The 20,296-nt window shown below is 41.3% G+C and overlaps 1 protein-coding gene and 2 long non-coding RNA genes across 5 annotated transcripts; 2 read left to right on the top strand and 1 right to left on the bottom strand.

The window, feature by feature from the left end:
* The first annotated feature begins 1,620 nt into the window (after positions 1-1,620).
* On the top strand, positions 1,621-3,745 carry LOC307088118. Its single transcript, XR_013812543.1, has 3 exons — positions 1,621-1,668; positions 3,219-3,248; positions 3,599-3,745. It is a non-coding gene; the product is annotated as an uncharacterized lncRNA (long non-coding RNA).
* A 3,656-nt stretch (positions 3,746-7,401) lies between these two features.
* Positions 7,402-9,242, top strand: LOC307087766. The gene is made up of 3 exons (XR_013812511.1): positions 7,402-7,863; positions 7,989-8,112; positions 8,214-9,242. It is a non-coding gene; the product is annotated as an uncharacterized lncRNA (long non-coding RNA).
* A 2,335-nt stretch (positions 9,243-11,577) lies between these two features.
* On the bottom strand, positions 11,578-18,727 carry epm2a (EPM2A glucan phosphatase, laforin). 3 transcript variants are annotated; one of them, XR_013812557.1, is made up of 5 exons: positions 17,901-18,727; positions 17,291-17,465; positions 14,745-14,989; positions 12,904-13,442; positions 11,578-12,320 (listed from the first exon to the last, which is right to left on the bottom strand). XR_013812557.1 is itself a non-coding variant. In XM_079754210.1 (4 exons), the coding sequence occupies exons 1-4, from the start codon at positions 18,145-18,147 to the stop codon at positions 13,165-13,167; spliced, it is 945 nt and encodes a 314-aa protein (XP_079610336.1). In that variant the 5' UTR covers positions 18,148-18,727; the 3' UTR covers positions 11,578-13,164. The 3 variants fall into 3 exon arrangements, 2 of the variants coding, with proteins under 2 accessions (XP_079610336.1, XP_079610337.1); XM_079754210.1 differs by having other exon boundaries at positions 11,578-13,442; XM_079754211.1 differs by lacking the exon at positions 17,901-18,727 and having other exon boundaries at positions 11,578-13,442; positions 17,291-17,715.
* Between the last annotated feature and the right edge of the window lie 1,569 nt (positions 18,728-20,296).

The following is a 20,296-nucleotide window of genomic DNA, read 5'->3' as shown; positions in this document are numbered from 1 at the left end:
TCGCGGTAAAAAAAATGTTTTCCCACAATCAAATACTCATCAATCCTAAAAGTTATGGGCTTGTACAAGATGTCTGTGTCAAGAAAATATGTGTTTGCTGTAGGGTGTTTGCAGATGCATTGATTTAAAAGTACAACTTATTACCGCTGTATCAGCTGTTCTTTCCCAAATAATTTACCAAGAATGTGTGGGTAGGTAGATGAGAGAAGCAAAGTGTATGCGCAAGGTGCACAAGCAACATTATGCATGCGCCCTTAAAATAGCATCTGAACGACGCGCACTGACTTTAAACCAGGTATTTCCTGGTTTGTGGCGCAAGTGATTTCTGAAACTGCAAAATAGCACCAGGAAACGTTTGCGCCAGAACACGCCTCCTCCTTTCGCCGAACCGCCCCTTGGGGCGCAAGATCATTCCCTAATTTATAGGCGCGTGGCGGTGGAGGGAAAAGAACGCTCTGCGCCAGTTGCAAACTAGCAACGACACATGGGTCAGTGTAGTAAGTAAATTGCGCCGGATGCAAGACAGGGTCCACTGACTTGACAATTAAGGGGATGTCCGGCTACATTGCTGGCATCTCAGAGGCGGAAGCTCACATTTGGTGGCTTGCAGTTAGCAAGCAGGGCTAGAAAACAACCTTTTAAAATAGCAGAAGAACAATCATATTTGGCGTTGATGCTAGCTGGCAGTCCTGTGTTTACAGGCATTGTAAAATGAAGCGCCCCTTGTCAGCAGCAGGATTACCCCCTGCGTTGGGGTGTTGCATATGGCTGTCAGTGAGATTGCTCTTGATTGAGCCGATGCTAACTAGCGAACGCCGAAGGCACAGACACGCCACCTCTGTGCCTTTTACCATTCATACACAACGCATCATCCGATAAATACATTACCCAGACACAGTACTTACTGTGTTTAGTGGCTGGGCGCTTCGGCATGCGTGACCTTTAAGATACAGAGAAGATAATACTTTGTTTTTGTGTGCATTAAAGGGCACCATTGTACAAATCCAACTTTCCTTACCCTTACATATGCATAAGGATTATATTTGGGGTGTATATGACGGAGATAGTCATGACAGAAATCTTGAACACAAAATAAGGGAAAGACCTGATTTTCTTCAAGAGAGATTCAAGGGCACACACTGTAAAACAGGACAGCTCCGTTTAGTTAAGTCCACTTACTTCCTCTCTTTAACACAAAGAGCTCTAACAAGTTTTGGATTTTGAACTCATCTGCGTGAGTTTTAAAAAGTAGAACTTACTGTTATTAATTGTGTTGACTATTTGAAAATGTTATCAGATAAGTGTGTGTTGATTGAACTTGGGTTTCAAAGTTATCAGATGGGGGGGCGGGGCGTGGGGGAAAAGGCGGGAGTGGGCCAATGAGAGCTGCAAAATTAATATTTGGACTTTTGAGTTTAATTGTCTTCTTTAATTCATGGCAAGGCTGAAGCATGAACAGTATAATTTAAACACCGCAGATAAGTCATATATCATCATCGAAATACAGACCCTTTGTAGTAAATGATCAAGGACTACTTCGACACGCGGGAAGAGACTATGCCTGACAACGGCCTAGAACCGAGGCGGAGTAACACGACGCGGGGACCGAAGTGACGAGTGGTGAACGTGTCGAAGTAGATTTCTTTACACGAGGCTGAGGAACAGCAGGTGAGTTTAGCCTCGTATCTATCTCTAATTAAGTCTTTTAACATTAACCTCATGTGTAGTAACGTAATAACGTTAAATGTGTAGGTTGTGCTTTTTTAATAGCCTGGAAAATGTGACTGCAACATTAGTTTTTATTCGAGCCCGACATGAGTTGGCTAGTTTGCTAGTTAGCCACCTAACGGTTGAGGCTGCGTGTTAGGGCTGCTGTCACTTCGTGCTCGTGCTTTGCTCACTTTGTATTTTATATTGACTAGTTACTCCAATTCATTTAGTAAAGTTGTTTTAACATGGATATTATGCCGATAATTAATAATGAGCAGCATGCGCTGCAAATACCCGGCGCATTTACTGACGCAAATTACGTTTAGAAATGTTCAGCGTAGTGTCCGAATTCTTGTTCCTTATTCCCTATATAGTGCACTATATCATGTACACTATATAGGGAATAGGGAACGAGTGTATAGGGAACGATTTCGAACACAGCTTGAGTGTAAATGTTGCCTGTGTGTTTGTCTATGTGTTCCGTTATCTTCATACTGTTTTCAAATCGTTATCTTCATACTGTTTTCAAATCGTTTATCAACCACGACGCGCTACGGCAGTTTATTATAATCTTGCAAGTACCATCATTACAACTTTCTGTTTAATACCATTTACCATTAACGTCACCTGTTCTTTTGCAATAACCACTCAAACAAGTATGTCGTTGTTAAATTCCATGTCCGTTTATTTAGTTTAGTTACATGTTAACACAGCGTAAATGTTCGTCTCGTCTTGTGTTTGTATTAGGGGTTGCGTGCCGCGTCAACGCGGTTTAAATTCACGTCACGACTGAGTGTTTACCACCTAGTTCAAGTCGCTCGAACACATCTACCCATGACAACTTGCAATTTGATGAATTAACTGAAAATGAACGTCATTTATAGATAAAAAATATATTGTTTTAACTAACGTTAAGTGTCTGAGAACAGTTGAATTATTACTTTGGTTGACAGAGGATTAGGCTGATGACAGAGGAGAGGATATGTGATGGCACAGGGCTGTTTACCAGTTTAAACCATTGAGTTGAACAGATTGTAAAATATATTTATTTTAATGTTTAGTCAGAGAGGTAGGAAAGGAAGGATAGGATATATTAAATGCTTAACTAATCATTATCAACAGGTTGGAGGTTTTAGAGCCTACTCATGTTGGCACTACTGATGAATTGAATAATAATATTGATTTGTGTTTCTGTTTTATTCAGTTTATAATGTATGGTAATATTCAACATCACAATTTACAGTCTTCAAAATTAGCAGCAACACTACTTATAACAAACCCAAACTGAATATTTTAAACACCATAAAGTTTTTAATTCTTGCAGGGTTGTTGAATCATACTGCATAAGTGTTAGCTAAACGTAATCCAATAAACTAAATGTAATTCAAAATAACATAGAATATTGGTTTTGGTTGTTGTTTTTTTGTAGTTAATAGATAACTGTTCTTAACCACTAGTTGTCTAAATAAATGTTATGTTAATTTAATTATACATTTTTCTGTTCACAGAATTCAAGCACTTCCAGTTCATGTGGAAATGTAAGTTTTGCACCTTTTCCTCCAGTGGCCAAGGAAAAATAATACAGCATTATAAAGAGCATCATGGACATCACCGGAGGTGTTCAGGCCTTGTCTGCATTTATCAAGACTGTTTGAACACATTTCAAACCCAAACTGAACTTAAAAACCACTTGAAAGAACATTCAAAAGGTCATAAAATTGTGACCAAGTTATGCTGTGATTTGTGTACATTCTCAGAGCCTAGTAACATTATCAAATATTGTGCCCATCTGAAGACTCATTTTTTGTGTGTCCCTTAGAGCTCTATGCTGCTCTTATTTTTCCCTCACTCATTGCCCTTTTCTCTGCTGTTTTATTATTGGTTTCAGCTCAGTGCTGAGTTCAGTAGAATCGTCACCAAAGACCTGCTGGAGTCATTCCTGGATGGACTTGATGCCTTGGTGCCAGGTGTTCTACAAATGTACGGAGAAGCTGCTGCATCAGGCAGGAGGGTGCGCCTGAGCAGTATTCTCAGTTGTCTTCAAAAGGAGGTATGTACTGCACAGAAATCATTTCTTGTTAATGTACTAAAATTAGTATTCTGGCTTGGGTATCTTATTCACGAACTCTTGTCTTGTTCTTGTAGGACACGAACCAAAACAAAAGAGCAGCTGTCCTACTTGGTCTTCCATGCTACCTTGCAGAAGATTCCTCTGACATAATCAGGATGTGTGATGTAAGACACCGTATTTACACATTTTATATGACATTGTTTTGTTTTAACATTTTTTATTTTCATAAGTCGTAAGGGGTAATTTTTTACAAATAAAATAGTAAATGAGTGAAAAATTAATGAAATGTGCCCTTAATTTAAATTGAAAATGTAATGAAACCTAAAATGCAGTAACTTAACCACTATGTAATAAAATATACAGACTTATATTGTTTTTAAATAATGGAATGTTAACATATCACATTAGGCTACTTTTTAAAATAGCTTAGTATGTAGTATAGTATATCAGAGAAGGGTTTGCTGGGATGATAAAGTAGTGGGCTGCATCCTAGATTTATTTTTTTGGACCACATGTTATATGCTAGTTAAGAGTTGTGTCCCGGAGTTTCTGTCCATGTGCATGTAGCTGTGTGATGCATAGTCTATTATAATCATTCTTTCATTTCAAATGCAATGTATATAACATTGAATTGTTATTCATACTTAAAATCAGAATATACTACATTTTTGAGAAATGGAGCACATTCAGTTAGCCTGGATACCAGCCTGAACTCCGCCCACAAAATATTTGGTCTGGAGATTCAGTCTGGAATTGAGCTCGTTGGGAGGTATTAGGTCAGATCAAAAAGTGGTCTGACCAATCAAATTGTAAGGGCGGGCTTTATACGTTGATGGACAGATGATACACATTAACGTAATCAACCACGTCACCAAAGAGCGCTCAGCGCTTTTACTTTTTTTCCCAAAAATGCTGACCGTGTTGCCAATTTGTCCGTGTATCCTTAAATTCTTTTTACAAAACAGGCATAAATCGTTTATGTCCATCTTCTTTTTCTACTTCGAACGTGCGCTCAGTTGAGTTAGTTTGAGAATAGCTGTGCTTCGCACAACATACGTTGCTCTGATTGGTTTTAGGTCTATCCAATTGAGCGAAGAGGCATTTTCCTTCCTGGTTCCGCCCTATAATGACAGCCCAATGGTTCGGTCTCAGACTCATATTCTGACTAGAATTATGAGTATGACATCGCCAGGCTAACATTCAGTACATTTTCTCTCAGTTTAGCTCCTCCTAGTGGCCAAAATTACTGTTGGTTTGTTTTATTATTTGTGCTTAACAATGAACATTCAGAAAGGCAATGACAACACTCACTCAATTAATGTCAAAGACATTTGTAGCCTTTCTCTATTAGCCTAGCAGTGATGTTTAAGTCAGTTAAGATGTGTGTTTTTGTCTTTATGTTTTCAGGCTCATGGTGAAACCCTTGACGTGCTAATGAGCGGGATGCAAGTTGGACTGTTGATTGGACACGAAGGCCCTCTGCATGATGCATTTCCATTGGATGTTTTCAACGTGGCTCTGGTAATAGAGGAGAAGATAATCCTACATGACGTCCGAGATGTGTCCACAGGCTTTGCCATGTTACTGGGTGCAATCTACTGCCTAAACCTTGAGTACCCACGTAATATGAAGTATTCTTTTGAGTTCCTTCAGAGGGTTGTCATGAACATTAAACCGGACCAATGTTCAGCCAGAATCCATGGACTCAGAAATAAAATGCTTAGATATCGCATGTAAACAAAGAAATGCACTTGTCAAGCAACTAATAGGAGGCAGCAGTTATCTGGGAAGCTTGCCTTGTTCTTTACACTAGCATACAGGTTTTCATCGGCTTAGTTTGTTCAGCACAAGTCAGGTATGCGTGACAGATGTGTCACTTGTGAAGTTGAAAAATCTGAAATTGTTGAAAAATCTAAAATAGTTTTGAGGTATAATGAAAACAAATTTTGTTTCGAATTGTGGTTAAAGAATCTTTTAGACGTGGATGTTGATGTTTTGTAAAGCTCTGCGTATACCACATTTTTCCTCTACAACTTCGCCATACTTATTCTCTCATTCACAGTTTTAAAATTGTGTTCAATTAACAGTTAAATTAAGTGAAATGTAAGTAAGTATTTATAATGTACACCATTGTTTTTGTTCATATGACGATATGGACCGGTTATCTCACTTTTTGCCTCTTATGACACCTGCCCATCTGTCCCCCTTTCCTCAGCACTCTCGGTTGTCAACCTCAGTGAGGCCTGTTTTGATGCAAAGACATGTTTAAGATGTATCAATGTTCCACATTGTTCATATTCATGTCGAGATTTTATGATTATCTGTTTACTATCTCACATACGTCATTGTTCAACCCCACCTACTTTCTTTCTACGAGTCCACTCGCTGTCAGTCCACCCACCCTCTGTCTGTCTGTCTGTGCAAGTCCACCCTCTGTCTGACTGTCATGTCTGTCTGCAAGTCCACCCTCTGTACATTACAGAGACATACATTGGGTATGGCATGTTAAAACCTTTAACTTCTGTTAAAGTTTATATAAATGTATTTATAAAATAAATGTTCTTGGACAACTGCAAGAATTCAGTGTGAAGCTCTGTCATTTACCATGCAAGTTTAAACAAATTTAGAATTGTAATCCTCTTAACTTTAAATGAGGAGTCGTATAAATACGGCTAAGTTAGTTTAACTCAGAACTGTGAGTTACAATAATAATGAAATATCTGTTTGTTTTACTAGCTAAAGAATGTTATTGTATTGCTAATGTTTAAAAAAATGTTGTTTTAACTCACAGTATCAAGTTTAAACAAGATGTGATTAAAAGTTTTCATGTATCAATGATGTATAATTATATTTTGTTTCAACTAATGGTATCAAGTTATGATTACAAGTGATTAAAAGTTAAGTCAACTTTGACAACTTAAAAAACAACATTGTGACAACTAGAACAGTGTAGTATAATCAACCTTTTGAACTTTATTTTCAGAGTTGAAACAAAGGTAATCTTAAATTGAGTTAACTTGCAGTTTTAAGGCAGCAGGTGAACCTTCATTTGCAAGTTGAACTGACCTGAAATGTCTTACAGTGCAGAAACTAATGATGCCAAGGATCTGACAGCTGGATTTACAAAGGCTACAGTATTCATGAATTGAAAACTGTGATTAGGAAAATAACCTTCTGACCACAACCTTCTGAGAAAAATGTCCTCAGTGGACCAGATCATTTACCAGAACTATTAGGGGTGGTAGGTCACCTTGTATACAATACATGGTTATTGAAGTTGGAACCACTGTACAGGCTTTATAAAGACGTATATGAAAAAGTCTAAAATACTCTAAATGCAAAATATGTGGAAATAATATTGGAACCGGACCCCTTTACCAGAGTTCCCGACGGTGACACTGTGAAAAGGGCTCTATTGACATTTATACAGAATTCCAAATCGTATGCAAGACAACAAAAGCGCAGCAAACACGTGTTGATGCATCACACCTCCTGTGTATAGGATCCACCCTCCACTCCGGATGGGGGCGGCAATGCAGCAATAAAAGGCTCTGCCACTCAGCATTAAAAAAAATACAAAAATAGAAGAAGAAGAAATCTGAAACCTGCGGGGTCTCAGACTCTCACTCATCATACAGCTCGCTGTAGTCCAGTCCCTTCGTAAAGTGTAGTCACTACAAATTTGATTTTGAACCATGGTTCTGCTCAGCCTAGCGCCTCGTATTCAATGATCCAAGCCACCAGCGACGGCCTACTGTGCGGCGCGTTGAAACGAATCCTGGATGTCTGGGACGAAGCAGAGGCACGTCCGCTGTGCGATCCCAGGTTGCTTGGAAAAGCAGAGATCGCTGTACAATCTCCCGAAAGACCAATCAACAAGGAGAAATTGGTTGGAATTTATCTTTAACTATAATGTTCCAGATACGTTCAGCCCATACATGTTGGTTTGTTGCCAGCACTTCGAGTCAAGTTGTTTTGCAAACGAGGCCCAGTACAACGCAGGATTTGCATCAAAGTTACTGCTTCTACCTGGAGCTATTCCTACTGTAGACCTACGATGTTCATCAGAAAATAAACTATCTGTAAGTAGGCCTACGGTAATGGAGGGAAATAATCGTTCATGGCCCCTTGATAGGTATCGGTTTGCCGGTTTTGTATCACATCATGGACACATTGACGCCTAACATTGTATTTCAACACCGTTTAGACGAGCGCTCCCTCACAGCTGCCTGCATCCAGGCGTGTTGCCTGCCAGACTGACCCCGTCGGAGGTAAATCAACAGGCACTCAGCTGTCCCAGAGAACGCTACGGCCTCATTTCAGAAGTATAGGTGTGTAGACTTTGATCATAAAACCTCATTATTGCAATACATTATCATGTATAATAAAATGCCACTGAAATATTCATATTTTTTTACTGTTTATTATAAAGGTACCCAAACTATACCAAGGATAGGCCCTTATCTGATCTCAACATCAGCCAAGACTACGAGACCAGCCAGGAAACCGCGTATTGTTGGCAAGGAGGAGGAGAGTTCTATAGAGTTCCCTGAGCTGCAAGATTCTTCTTACAATCCTGTGGTTTCTGGGCCTTCCTTGTCATCTTCTCCAAGGCCCTTGTGAGTTAATTTTTTAATCATAATGTGAAGTAGTATTTTTTTTAATTTACACCTTACAACAGACTTGAACAGAGAGTCACCTATGGAAGATGCACTTTTAATGATCCATTTGGGGAAATGAGTCCTCTGCATGTAACACATCCCATCTAGCTATGAGCAGTGACACACATGGGAGTGCCTGAGAGACAACTCCAGTTTATAGTGCCTTTGCCTTGCTGATGGTAAAGCAGGATTATTACCTTCATGCTTTCGGTAAGAGGTGACCAGAGCGGCTGTAGGAGACCCGGGTGAACACGGAAGAGTACAAAGACCTCGAACACAGAACTTCCATCCATGGGCCTCTTCAAACCCATAACCTTCTTGCTCTGAAATAGCAGGGGGTAACCACTGGGCAACTTATTATTTATTTTTAGATGGAAGAATGTATCTGTTTCCTATACACTGTGTGTAGCCTATACAAATATAGTCTCTACAAAAACACTTGTAAAGGGACTAAGTAATGTGCTTGTTGTCATGAAAGCAATGTGCTGTTCTGAGAAATTGAGCCATTTAAAAAATGGTTTCTCAAAAGTAGCACGCACCACTGTGTCTAAGTGCTAAGACACACACCGCCTTAAAGTATTCTCACACAATTGTCTGAATAGAAAATGTCAAGGCTGCATAAATCAACAGGGTCTTTGTGCACATGCATTTGAATGTACAATTTAAAATGAAGGACGTCCCTTAGGGTCATTGCGTTAAGTGGAAACTGAACATTATGTTTATTATTTTTTCTTTGACTAAACGAGGTGGCTACCTGTTTCGTTCAATTCCAATGATGTTTGTTGTCTCAAATTCATTATTTATAGGAATTGATATACTCGACAAGAAAACAGGACACACTTCAGTGTTGATGCTTCAACACCTTTTCAACATCGGAGTGCCGCTGTCTTTGACTCTGTCAAGGGAGGTTGTTAATGATCCATCAAATTAATTAAACCTCTCCTCTGGATGTCTTGTATTCCTTATCATAACTCCTCACCTTGTCACTTGTCGTTTCCGTCATCTTCAGACATCAACAACAGCTTCGGGTGGGCTATACTTTACCTTCTTAAATCTGCTATTTTCACAGGCCTCAGTCTCATGATTCTCGAGGGAAAAATTTCTATCGAAATGGCCGGTAAAACCCTGACATGTGAACCATGAGATGATCAGAACAGAATCTAATCCAAACAAGGTGGGGTGAGAAATTCCAAAGATACGAGGGCCCAATGTCCGGACTCATGGACTTTGTTGCACATTCTCGTGAAATTATTAAGGCTTTAGGGCTGTCCCATTGTCTTAATTTTTTAAGGCCGATTCATACCTCCGGATCCGGACGAAAAAAGTGTAGGCCTAGGCGGCAGTGGGATGTGACACCCCTCACCAACCCGCAGATTCTCTCCTCAAAATGTTGCGCCATTTTTAAATGACCAGTTGCAACTCATTGCCAAAGCAGGGGAACAATAAAATAAAAAGGTCAGGTATATAGTATATGTATATATATAAGTATAAAACGTTAAATACAATATATATATACATATCAGATATTGCATACTACTCTCTCCATTTTCACAAATGGTTGGACTTCTGACTCTATACTGCCGCCTCGATTTCTGGTGGTATTGCTCCGTTTCTCCCAGAGCACTCCGGATTCGTAAGCTCAGAGGCGACGGACCCGCTGACGGACGAAACGACCTCCGGGACCGGACAAAAGGGTTCCTATCCGTATTTACCGTAGGTGGGAATGGGTCTTAAGTCCTCAGGGCTCACTTTGGGATTGGGCCGAGGAGACGTTGTTATTCAAAGCCATTTAATGAAGATTCACTTCACCAGTGGCTCTTGGCTCTGTGAGGGACAGCAGACTTTTACATTTTCTGCAACTCTGTATCCACTTCATGTGACAGCACTCTTCCTGCGATGATGAAACTCAAGGAATTGTCTGCAGAGGTCAAAGGGGTCCTTAATCCATGATTAATGAGCTCTCCAGTGCAGACTAGAGACTGCCAAATGAGCCCAATTAAAATGAATGGAAAGTGATTTCAAATGCCTCGATTTAATCTCTACATTGAATATAATAGAAATCCCACAACCCACTGCAGAACATAACATCTTCTCATAGGCAGCCCCAAGACACCTTACTTGTCTATCAGTCTGAATTGGTTTGAAATTGCAGAACTCCAGAAGAGGTGAAAGGAAAGTTTAGAGGAGAGGAATGTAAAACTGAGGAATGTATTCTTCATAGCAGACAACAGTAAAGAAGCCCAAATTGAATCATAATAATATGTGCACAGTTGGCGGCACAACAACAAAGTGATGTTAAACACAGCCTAACAGGCAAAATTTAACTTAATTTTCTCCAAATAGAAGTAATTAATACTGAACACGCAAGATTTGTTGGCGAGATACATCATCTGTGACAATGTAGTAAGGGGATAAGGGCTAGTGACTTCCTCTTCATGCATTATTCTCACCGAACATTTCTGGATCTATTAAGGGAAAACAGGCAGTGCTGTCGAATAGAATATCTCTGAACAGCGGCCGGGTAAATGTGTCACTATGAAGTGCAGCACGGAGAACACGATGTATACAAGTAGGATGGCTCGCTGGTTGCAGATAGAGAGCAGTCACAAAGTGGTTTCCGTTACTGTGGTATCCTGGGAACCATGAAGGAACCAAACTTTTCAAATGCGATGTAATATTGCTTGATACTGTCTACATTGAAGTGAACAGATACTGTGCTTTGTGCTGTGCTGTATGCATGTAGACAGACACACAGGCGTGCACATGGACAACAGAGGCATCCTGCGTAATAATCTCAATACACAGGATAAAGAAAGCCTCCATTTATGAAAGTAATTAAACCAAGAAGGGGGGGCAGGTGGAATATCAGGAATGACAGCTTGACGTAATTTGTGCCTTATTATGCTTAAAATAAAATGGGTCCCACAAAGGATAGGTTTGAATAGCGTCAGGGGTGATAAATAAATAAACATGAAATGCTATCAGGCTCTGGAGGAAGGCGGGTGGAAGTTCCACTTCATTTGTCTTTTCTGTGTCTGCTACCCCAATATCCCACTTATAATAAAAAAGGAATAGGCAAGGGTTGGGTTGTTGGGTTGTAGGATTTTATTGTTGTTTGGGAAGAAATTTCGCTTTTCTATTTGCACTGCATTATGCTCGATCGTTCCTCCATCACATTCATTGATGAAACGGCTCAGAAAGACATAACTTCTTAGGGATTAACCCCTTTTTAAAGAAAAAAAGCCCAAAGCACAGAAGGAAATGAATAACAGTTCTCCCCTTGACAGATATCGCTCAATCCTATCTTGAATTCATATCAGAAACAATCCTGGCACAACAATTCTGGCCTATTAACCTTGCCCGATATTGAATTTGACAAATAGAACCAGTGTCTCTCATTTGAATTCTGGGTCATCGGTCCACTCAGAAGCATACTTTATTCATCGATTTTCAATACAAACATGGCTGAAGCAAAAAGACCTCTCTGAAAACAGCGGCTTTATACAAACACCTACCGTCAGTGTCCTCAACTGACTCTTGTGTTCAGTCCCTTAGTTGCTTGAGTTTTGTTGTTGCTAATAGCCACACGCCACCACAGGGTTAATAGACCGCTTAACAGCGGTGTCATCGTAGGACAAGGGTGCGCAGGTGTCCCTCATAACACTAACAATGCGTCTGCTACTTTTACGGGTATATAATATGAGATAACACATTGACCATGGAGCATTTTCACAGAGCTGTCAGAGCAGGGCAAACACTGGTGTAGCCTACCACATTCACATTGGGTAGGAAGGCATCATTTATGCGTATCAGCACCACTAATGGTCTGTTCGTGCTGTCTTCACTTTGGTCTTCTGCCCGTGCCCTGGTACTTGGGTCTGTGCACATACGTATACAGACCCATGATTAGTCTTATGAGGAATACCTGTGTTTGTCGTACAATGGTACATCTGTAAATGAGGTCTAATAGATCTATGTTAAGATTGTTATCCAAATTCCTCATTGTGCGTCCAGAAGGGTTAGTATTTGCTTTCCGTTAGCCAGCTCAAATGACCTGCAGAGTTAGCTGCCTAGCTTTAGTTCATGTGAGGGGGATACTTTTAATTACTTTTAAGATTTTAAGATTAACAATCTCATCCGAATAGTCGCTTTTTCAAAACAAGCGCCAATAAAAACAAAAGCGCCACTGACAGGTTAACCTCTGTGTAGACGTCCCAGCCAGAAGCAGCTGACACTATAATAAAGCCAGCAAATAGTGAAATAGTGCCGAATTATCAGTGTGTTGGTAGACAAACTAGTGTGTTGACACTGCCGCTGTGTTTGAATATTCCGAACACATCGGAAATCTTTCGATCGTCATAAAAACCAAAATGTATTCGTGTGATTAAAGAGCTTTCATCAACGGCTTCGAGCCAATCAGAATCAAGGAACCTAACTATGTGTTTTTATAAGCCGCCATACCTTGCTCATTGTACTCCGGACCTAAGGGAATCGACCCTGGGAATGGTGACGACAGCCTCGCTGAGTCATCTGCATTAGATCCAAGTCCTCTACTGCCACCCTACACATCATTCCCACGGTGGGGTGTTAGTCTCTCTCCTATGCATTAATTTCACCCCCACACAGACACACACACACACACACACACACAGAAAAATCCTATCTATACGTCCGCCCCTATCACAGCCACAAAGACCCCCCCAATCTTTGAGCTAAAACAGACTAGGGGAAAGAGATGGACGACCGCAGGTGTCCAAACTTCTGGAGGAAGTCGCCCTTGGCTCTCACCAGGGCCTCCTCGTCGAAGTAGACGGCGGGCCTCCGGGAGGCCATAAAGTACTGCGCCCTCCGCGCGCTCCAGCCCAGGACGTACATGAGCAGGCCGCATACGGCCGCCGTGGAGCGGCCCACCCCGGCGTTACAGTGGACGTAGACGGTGTGGCCGTTCTCCAGGAGCCCGTGGAGCAGGAAGACCGCCTGGGGGAGCACCCGGATCCGACCTACGGGAGGGGGGGGGAGGTGAGGTATCGTTATTTACCCGCATGGCGGACGTCTGCCCATGGGTTGAAGCAAGCAAGTCAATTGATTGGTCCTGTGGGATGGGAGCAATTCTGTGTATGGAGGGGGGGGGGGGGGGGGGAAGAGTACTTCTTCTAAACTTCTTCTTCTATACTTCTTCTAAATGTCTAACTGCAGACTTCAATAAAAGTCACAGCTGAACAAAACCAAACAGCAGTCAGAGACTGATTTTTCAGGGATAGTTTGCGCTAATGGCAACGTGAAATGTCTGAGGTGCCTTGAGGTGACAACGGATTGACCTCGGCCCCTGAGTCTACAGAGTTAGCAGCAACACCACCATTAAAGTCTCACACTGGTCTCCAAGGCTCCATTGATCGATCCGGGACACGAGTGAAGAGTGCTGAGTCTCGGGCAGAGATTGTTGAGACTGCCTTTTGACATGTGACTGGTAATTATTATATCGTAAAAATGGCCAAATTTGACTTGACAATTTTAGGGACATTAGTCATTGTTTTACATCTCTGAAATTTGGTATCTGGCCTGGATTCTGAGTGCATCATTTGTGCATCAGTGTCAAAGCACATTGCAGCTGTCAAAAAAGGGTGGAAACATGCTATTATTCTGCATGTTATTCGTTATTAGGCCTGCTGACACGGAATTGATCTATATTTGTTGAGCTGTGGATATGATTTGGATTTTGATGTAAAATTGTCTGGGTGAGTGATATGACAATATGGCAAATACGCTGACACGGGGAAAAGGTTTCTTTAGATTTCACTGGGTCTTCAAATGATTTTGTGAAAAAGTACTGCTACTAATTAACTGGGGAACAGTTGACACTAGAGTCACTGCTGTATCTGCTTTGACAGACAGGAGTGCAAATGAGGCATGTCAAAGTTTTTCTATTTTTACATTTAATTGGTAACTCACTCGCTGTCTCATTCATCCTTCTAGTTAAGAAGGATACCTTCTTATTTGTTTAGGTAGCAAAATAACAAAATACAAAAAATCATCAATTGAGGGAAGTTGTATTCTTGTGTGTTACTTACACATTAAAAGTCTATCTTAAGGCCATACTGTTATACAAAAATGTGTGCTACTATTCTACAGCTGAAATTATAAAGATATCAAAGCATCATTACTCCAAACAGAACTTCCCCCACTTTAATAAATGCAGGGTTGCACTATGGTGTTGATGCATCATCTCATAATTTGCGGGGTTCACCAATAGTCCTGATGATGGCCATCATGGTTGGCTAACAGTATCCCATGATCCTCCTCACCCTCAGTGCTCATGTCTGGCGTGGGCATCCACACGTATGCCAGGCCACAGTCGCTGTACAGCTGCATCATGGTCTCCGTGGTGACCGGGTCCTCGGAGTTGAGACTGCAGCCCTGGCAGTTGGTAGCCACGTCCGTCTCTGTCTGGAAGTTCATCACCGCGGTAACTCCCAGCTCGTGCTTCAGCTTGATGGTCACGTGTTCCACCTGGCGGGGGCAGCTGCCTAGCCACACGCGCGGATGAACCCTAATGGCAGAGATGTTTGTTTCAAGCGATATAGTGTGTATGAAGCGATGGGTAGTTTTTGTATCATTTTTAGTTTTGTAAAGCAACTTGCTGGTATTTTTTTCTCATCATTTACATACGCTTCTGGGGAGACGGATAGTGTAGTGGTTAGTGTTTTGAGGCCACGGCAAAAGGGTGTAGGTTCGAACCCTAATATCGGCAGTCTAACGCGCTCCATAATGACATTATTGGGGAAAAAAATACTGTTGATTTGGATAAAAGCATCAGCTAAATTACATAAATAGAAAAGTCAGTCACTTAACAGGGTTGAACCCCACCAGCTAAAAGAAGTGGACAGGCAGCACCCTGAGCTCATATCCATTGAGCGAGTCTACAGGCTAGATACATTTCACAACTTTAGGGAGGCTCCGTCTAACCCGATTCCCCCAACAAACACTTGATGAAGTGAAAAGTTGCCACTGGGGTAATAATAAAAATGGTGGGGTTACAAGCAATGAATGATCCTGCTGCAGCTAGGGATTGGAAGCATACCCATCTCACATCTCAAGAAAGAAAACAGGGTGCAAAGTGAGTGGGGGACAGCGGACGGACCAGGGGGAAAACGGCTGACAGATAGAGCTGCTAACCATCTGGTGGGAGCTCTTCCTCTCTCTGTGTCTCTCTGTCTCTCTACCCCCCCAGTATATGTGTTTGTTATTGTTTTGTTATTTTTCCGAGGCCATCTCTCAGGCGGACTACGGACAAGACGACCTGCTGGATTAGTCATAGGTAATAGTCGGGGAGGATCCCATCCACTGTATGTCTACCTCTCTCTCTTTATGGGTCTCATGTTCTTAAGTATCTCTGGTGTGCAATGATATTTTAATGGGCTGGTCACTGCAGACATCTTCCAAAACTCAATCAATGTGATTGAGTTTATTTATTACTTACTTACATCCACCTGCTTAATCACGCTTGTTCCCATTACACAATTAAAGACCCCCCTCCCCTCACATACACACAAATAACAGCTTAATGAAGATTAGCAATTGCGTCTTTGGGGGGATCTCCATGTAATCCTTAACTTAACTTCACTTGAGCATGAGCACACAGGCAGCAGTGCAGGGAATTAGAAGTGTTTTTAAAAACAAATTACGAGGTTACTGTGTATGACGCTTAAGGGTCACACCTGTCCGTGTGGGGACCCTCATTTAAATAGCTATTAATAGAGGCGGTAGGTCGGCTGACGCACCCCCTGCTTCAACGTTGTTCCTTGACAAAGCTGGTTAAGGGCTTCCGACACAAATTAAAGAGACATCGCTCTCTCTCTCTCTCTCTCTCTCTCGCTCGCTCTCGGTCGCTCTCGCTCTCTCTCTCTCTCTCACTTATGACTGCAGGGGAATCCATCCCGTTTCCCAGCTGATGCCGTGGCAGGATTCGTAACACGTATCTGACCACAGGCCCCAAAGTTCTAGGACACTTTGTATGGTAAAGATAAACAGGTCAAATACAGCCATTCCACCTGAAAACTGTCTGTAACTTACAAAGGCACTTAGATCATCCGCCCAAATGCCTCACTTTCAACGCATTATCGTGGAGAGAGGGAAAAGAGGACAAGCTCATCAAAGGAGCAGCTATTAATTACAATTAATTGTATCTTTCAAATGGATTGATATATCCTCTAATGGAATCTGGAGATCTGGATGACCGAAAAAAACAAATACCATTTGTAACCATTTTGAACACGGTCATTTGCCCCGCAAGGTTTGGATTTGATTTCTATATTTTGTACGGACAGCTTAGGCCATTTTTAAGGATAAAAATACAGAAACTGGCAAGATCCATCAACCCAGTGTCCTAGTCATAGAGCCATCCCCTCTCGCGGCCCTCTGGCCTGGAGGGACCTCATTTATTTTCCAGCAGGATTTCATTCAGCGCCAAAGTGGGTTTCACTGCACAAATGCTGCTGAAACAGGGGCTGGTAATTAGCCTCTTATTTCATCACAGTGGTAGAGGAAGTTTGGAGTGTCTACAACTCACAGGCTGCAAGGCACATTGTGGGGTAACGCAGCAACACCCCTTTATGAAGAATCGTTAATGAGGTTGAATCATTTCTAACGCTTGGTCTGCTTTAATTACCTTTTTAGCTTCTTTGTCCCCCCGCGGTCTTACGTTGTTTAAAAAAAGAAAGAAGTACTACTCAACTTGACCCCTGCGTAGAGGTTTATCTATGATCATATAAACGAGGTGCGTGTCATTGCCGTAATTGAAGCCTACTAGTGATTCCATATCCGTGTGGTGGTGTTTCTGTCTGAGTATTACCTGGAGAAATGCATCGCCTTCTGGTCAGATACGCCGAAGTAGAAGTCGGTGGTGTGCTTCATCTCGTCCGTGTGCCCCGTCTCTTCGATCCAGTGGCCGAGGGGGTGGCAGTACACTCCATTGATCACGTTCATTTCATCATACACACAGCATCTGTCATGGTGGGGGCCTGTGCCTTTTAAAAAAGAAGAAGATGCGATAGTTAAGTATTAGGCCTATTGCAAATATTATAATGTCAATATTGGCTTATTTACCTAAGCAAACATGATAAACTAATCTCTAATCTAATGTGAATGATTATTTCAGGGAAATATCCAGTCAAATATATTGGTCGATTGGATCAAAAAGAGTAATCCAGCTAATGTGCAAATAGAAGCGGACTATATCGTTTTTATGGTTTACACTCCATCCAATTTAGAACTCACCAAAAAGTCTTAGGGAACAATAATGAGCGACAGCGTGTCTCGACTGACATCGTGTGGATTCACAGACACATTACAAAAACAAACACTCATTATTTTTACGTAAATGCACCAATATGCTCGATATTTAATATTTTGGTCTCATTAGCCAAGTTATGCACTAAGCAAACGTTTTCTTTAGGCTATACCTTCCCAGATGTAACTGCCTCGAAGGCGTTTGATGAATTTGAACCAGGCACTTTCTGTGTACGGTTGTGACAGCTGCACTTCGCCGATCCAGAGACACGGTTCGCTTTTTGACAGAACCACTTGCGTCGCTTTCATTTGAATAGCTTTGTTTGGATCCCAACTTCCCATTTCGGACCGAGAACCTGATACAAGCACTTCGACATCCGAGCACTCCGGAGTGAGAATAACTCCAAATCTGAATAACATTTCGATGTAGCATAAAATACGCCTTTAAAGTCCTCGACCAGCTGGATTGCAGCCTGAACGACTTTCAGTTTGATCTTCGGTTTTAAAACCCACTCGAGATGTCCACCATTTCGACTGTAAAAGCATAGACCATATATTTATTGACTGCAGGTCTGCTCCGTCCACCAACCTGCATGCTCACATATCCTACAGAAGCTGCACCAGGACATACTACGGGGCATTTTTAAATTGTTATTGCCCTCATACAATCATTTTACAGCCAGTTCACCCCCCCAATTTGCAATGACAAATATTATATTAACTCTGTATCACAAATCATCAAATGTTTAATATTTATTAGCTTATGGATTCCAATGGATTTAGAATAATAATTTAAAAAGTACTTAATTTTATGTTTTTCTTAGCTTGATGTCCCCTATGGAGGACTATGTTGACGCCCTATGTGACATCCTATACAGTCGATGCCCAGCCTTGTCTCCAAATGTATGTTCCCAGAGGTGTCTTGAAAAAAGAGCCTGCTTGAATTAAATAAAGCCTTTTCACTGTAGTGAATACTTTTGCTCAAAACTCATGTTTGGTTGAACAACCCTTTAACTTCCTCACACCCCTAAGGTCCCTTTCATCTAGTGTATCCCACCATGGTTCTCCACGGACCAGTCAAACTATATTGTTATTCATGTGCTAAAAAAAATCCTAACTGGCCATGGAACTGGGAAGCACGTTGGTTGTGATGATAGAGATGTTTTTTTCCTTTATAAATGAACCTCCAAAAACAGGTTCAAGCAAAGGCAAATTGTCCAATTCATTGAGATGGCTCAATAGATTATCATACATGCGCTCAAACAGGAACTCTAAAGCATATTCTACCTGCCTTTCAGAGGGTAACAGATTATATCTTCTTCATTTACATAGATGTAAACAGGCATAGTGTATGTGTCATTTGTTTGTTTGTGAATGTTTGTGTGGTTTGGATGTATGTAACCCATCTCATAGGATATTATTTAAGCCTACACCTAAATTGTCTATTCCTGATGATTGCACATTGTGTTCTCGAGACTTGTTAGTGGCACAAGCATAGCGGATGTCCATCACGTTTAAGATTGAACTACTTAGTGCTGGTGTCATGGCTGATACAACATAGAGGTCCCTATAGGGAGCATGCTTCATGCAGACACGTTTGAGGACATTTGTGTTACTCAGATCGGAACTCAGCCAAAGTGAACAAATGGAGCTGGTCTCGATGTGTTAGTAGGACAGGTGAGACTCAGAGATTAGAAATAACTGTCACTGGCACTTTTCTATAGTCTAGACAAGGTCCGTCAGGGGTAATGCACTATACCTGCCAGGCATGCAGACTGCTTACTGCACTAATGTTCATCAAAAGCCTTTCAAACCTTCAAAAGGGAGACTATTATTGGTCAAATGTCTATGTGCCAATATAATCAGGTGAAAACAAACAGTCAAATTTTGAACCATTATGGCACAATATAAGTGTTTCAAGGAATTGGAAGTTAATCACTCAACTTGTGTTGAATTTTCCCGTCTTAAGCCAGCATTCAATTTGAGTGTTTGTTTTTGTTAACCACTGCAATCGACAATTCCATTACACGGTGACGACACTCTTTCCTATTGGATCTCCTCTTCTACCCCAACTGGAGAAAAAGTCAGCCTCCCAATATCTAGTAGATGAATGGTACTGCTCCGAGATCGTGGGCGTGTCTGTCTGTCTGTCTGTCTGTCTGTCTGTCTGTGATTGAGACAGACAGACAGACAGACAGACAGACAGACAGACAGACAAGCAGGCAGGCAGACGACAGAAAATCAGTCTGTTTGGTCCCTCAGCTCTGCCTGTTGCAGGAAAGAGAGGGCTTTTCCATCAAGGTTTTGGAAATGGAAAAAGCCCTAGAAGAAGCTGAACAAATCTTAATTTAACAAATGTACATTGTTGCATTGTTTCAGTGTGTAAAATTCAAGAATAAATCGTCATAAATAAACTGTGTTCTATTTATACTTAACAAATGATCTCTTTCAGTAACATTGTAAATGCAATAAAATGATGGATTCATTTTTCATACAACATACAGCACATTTTTGGCTCAATTACAATTAATATATATTTATACGATGCATAAACTAATATATCGTATTG

Source organism: Pollachius pollachius, assembly GCF_949987615.1.
Source record: "Pollachius pollachius genome assembly, chromosome: 16".
Taxonomy (NCBI): domain Eukaryota; kingdom Metazoa; phylum Chordata; class Actinopteri; order Gadiformes; family Gadidae; genus Pollachius; species Pollachius pollachius.
This window is presented reverse-complemented; position numbering and strand designations above follow the sequence as displayed.

Coding starts and splice junctions, on each gene's coding strand:
- epm2a (XM_079754210.1), bottom strand. CDS start 18,147: ATGTTATTCAGATTTGGAGTTATTCTCACTCCGGAGTGCTCGGATGTC. Junction 14,990..17,290: donor AAGGCGATGCATTTCTCCAG/GTAATACTCAGA, acceptor CTCTGCCATTAG/GGTTCATCCGCGCGTGTGGC. Junction 13,443..14,744: donor GCCAGACATGAGCACTGAGG/GTGAGGAGGATC, acceptor CCCCTCCCGTAG/GTCGGATCCGGGTGCTCCCC.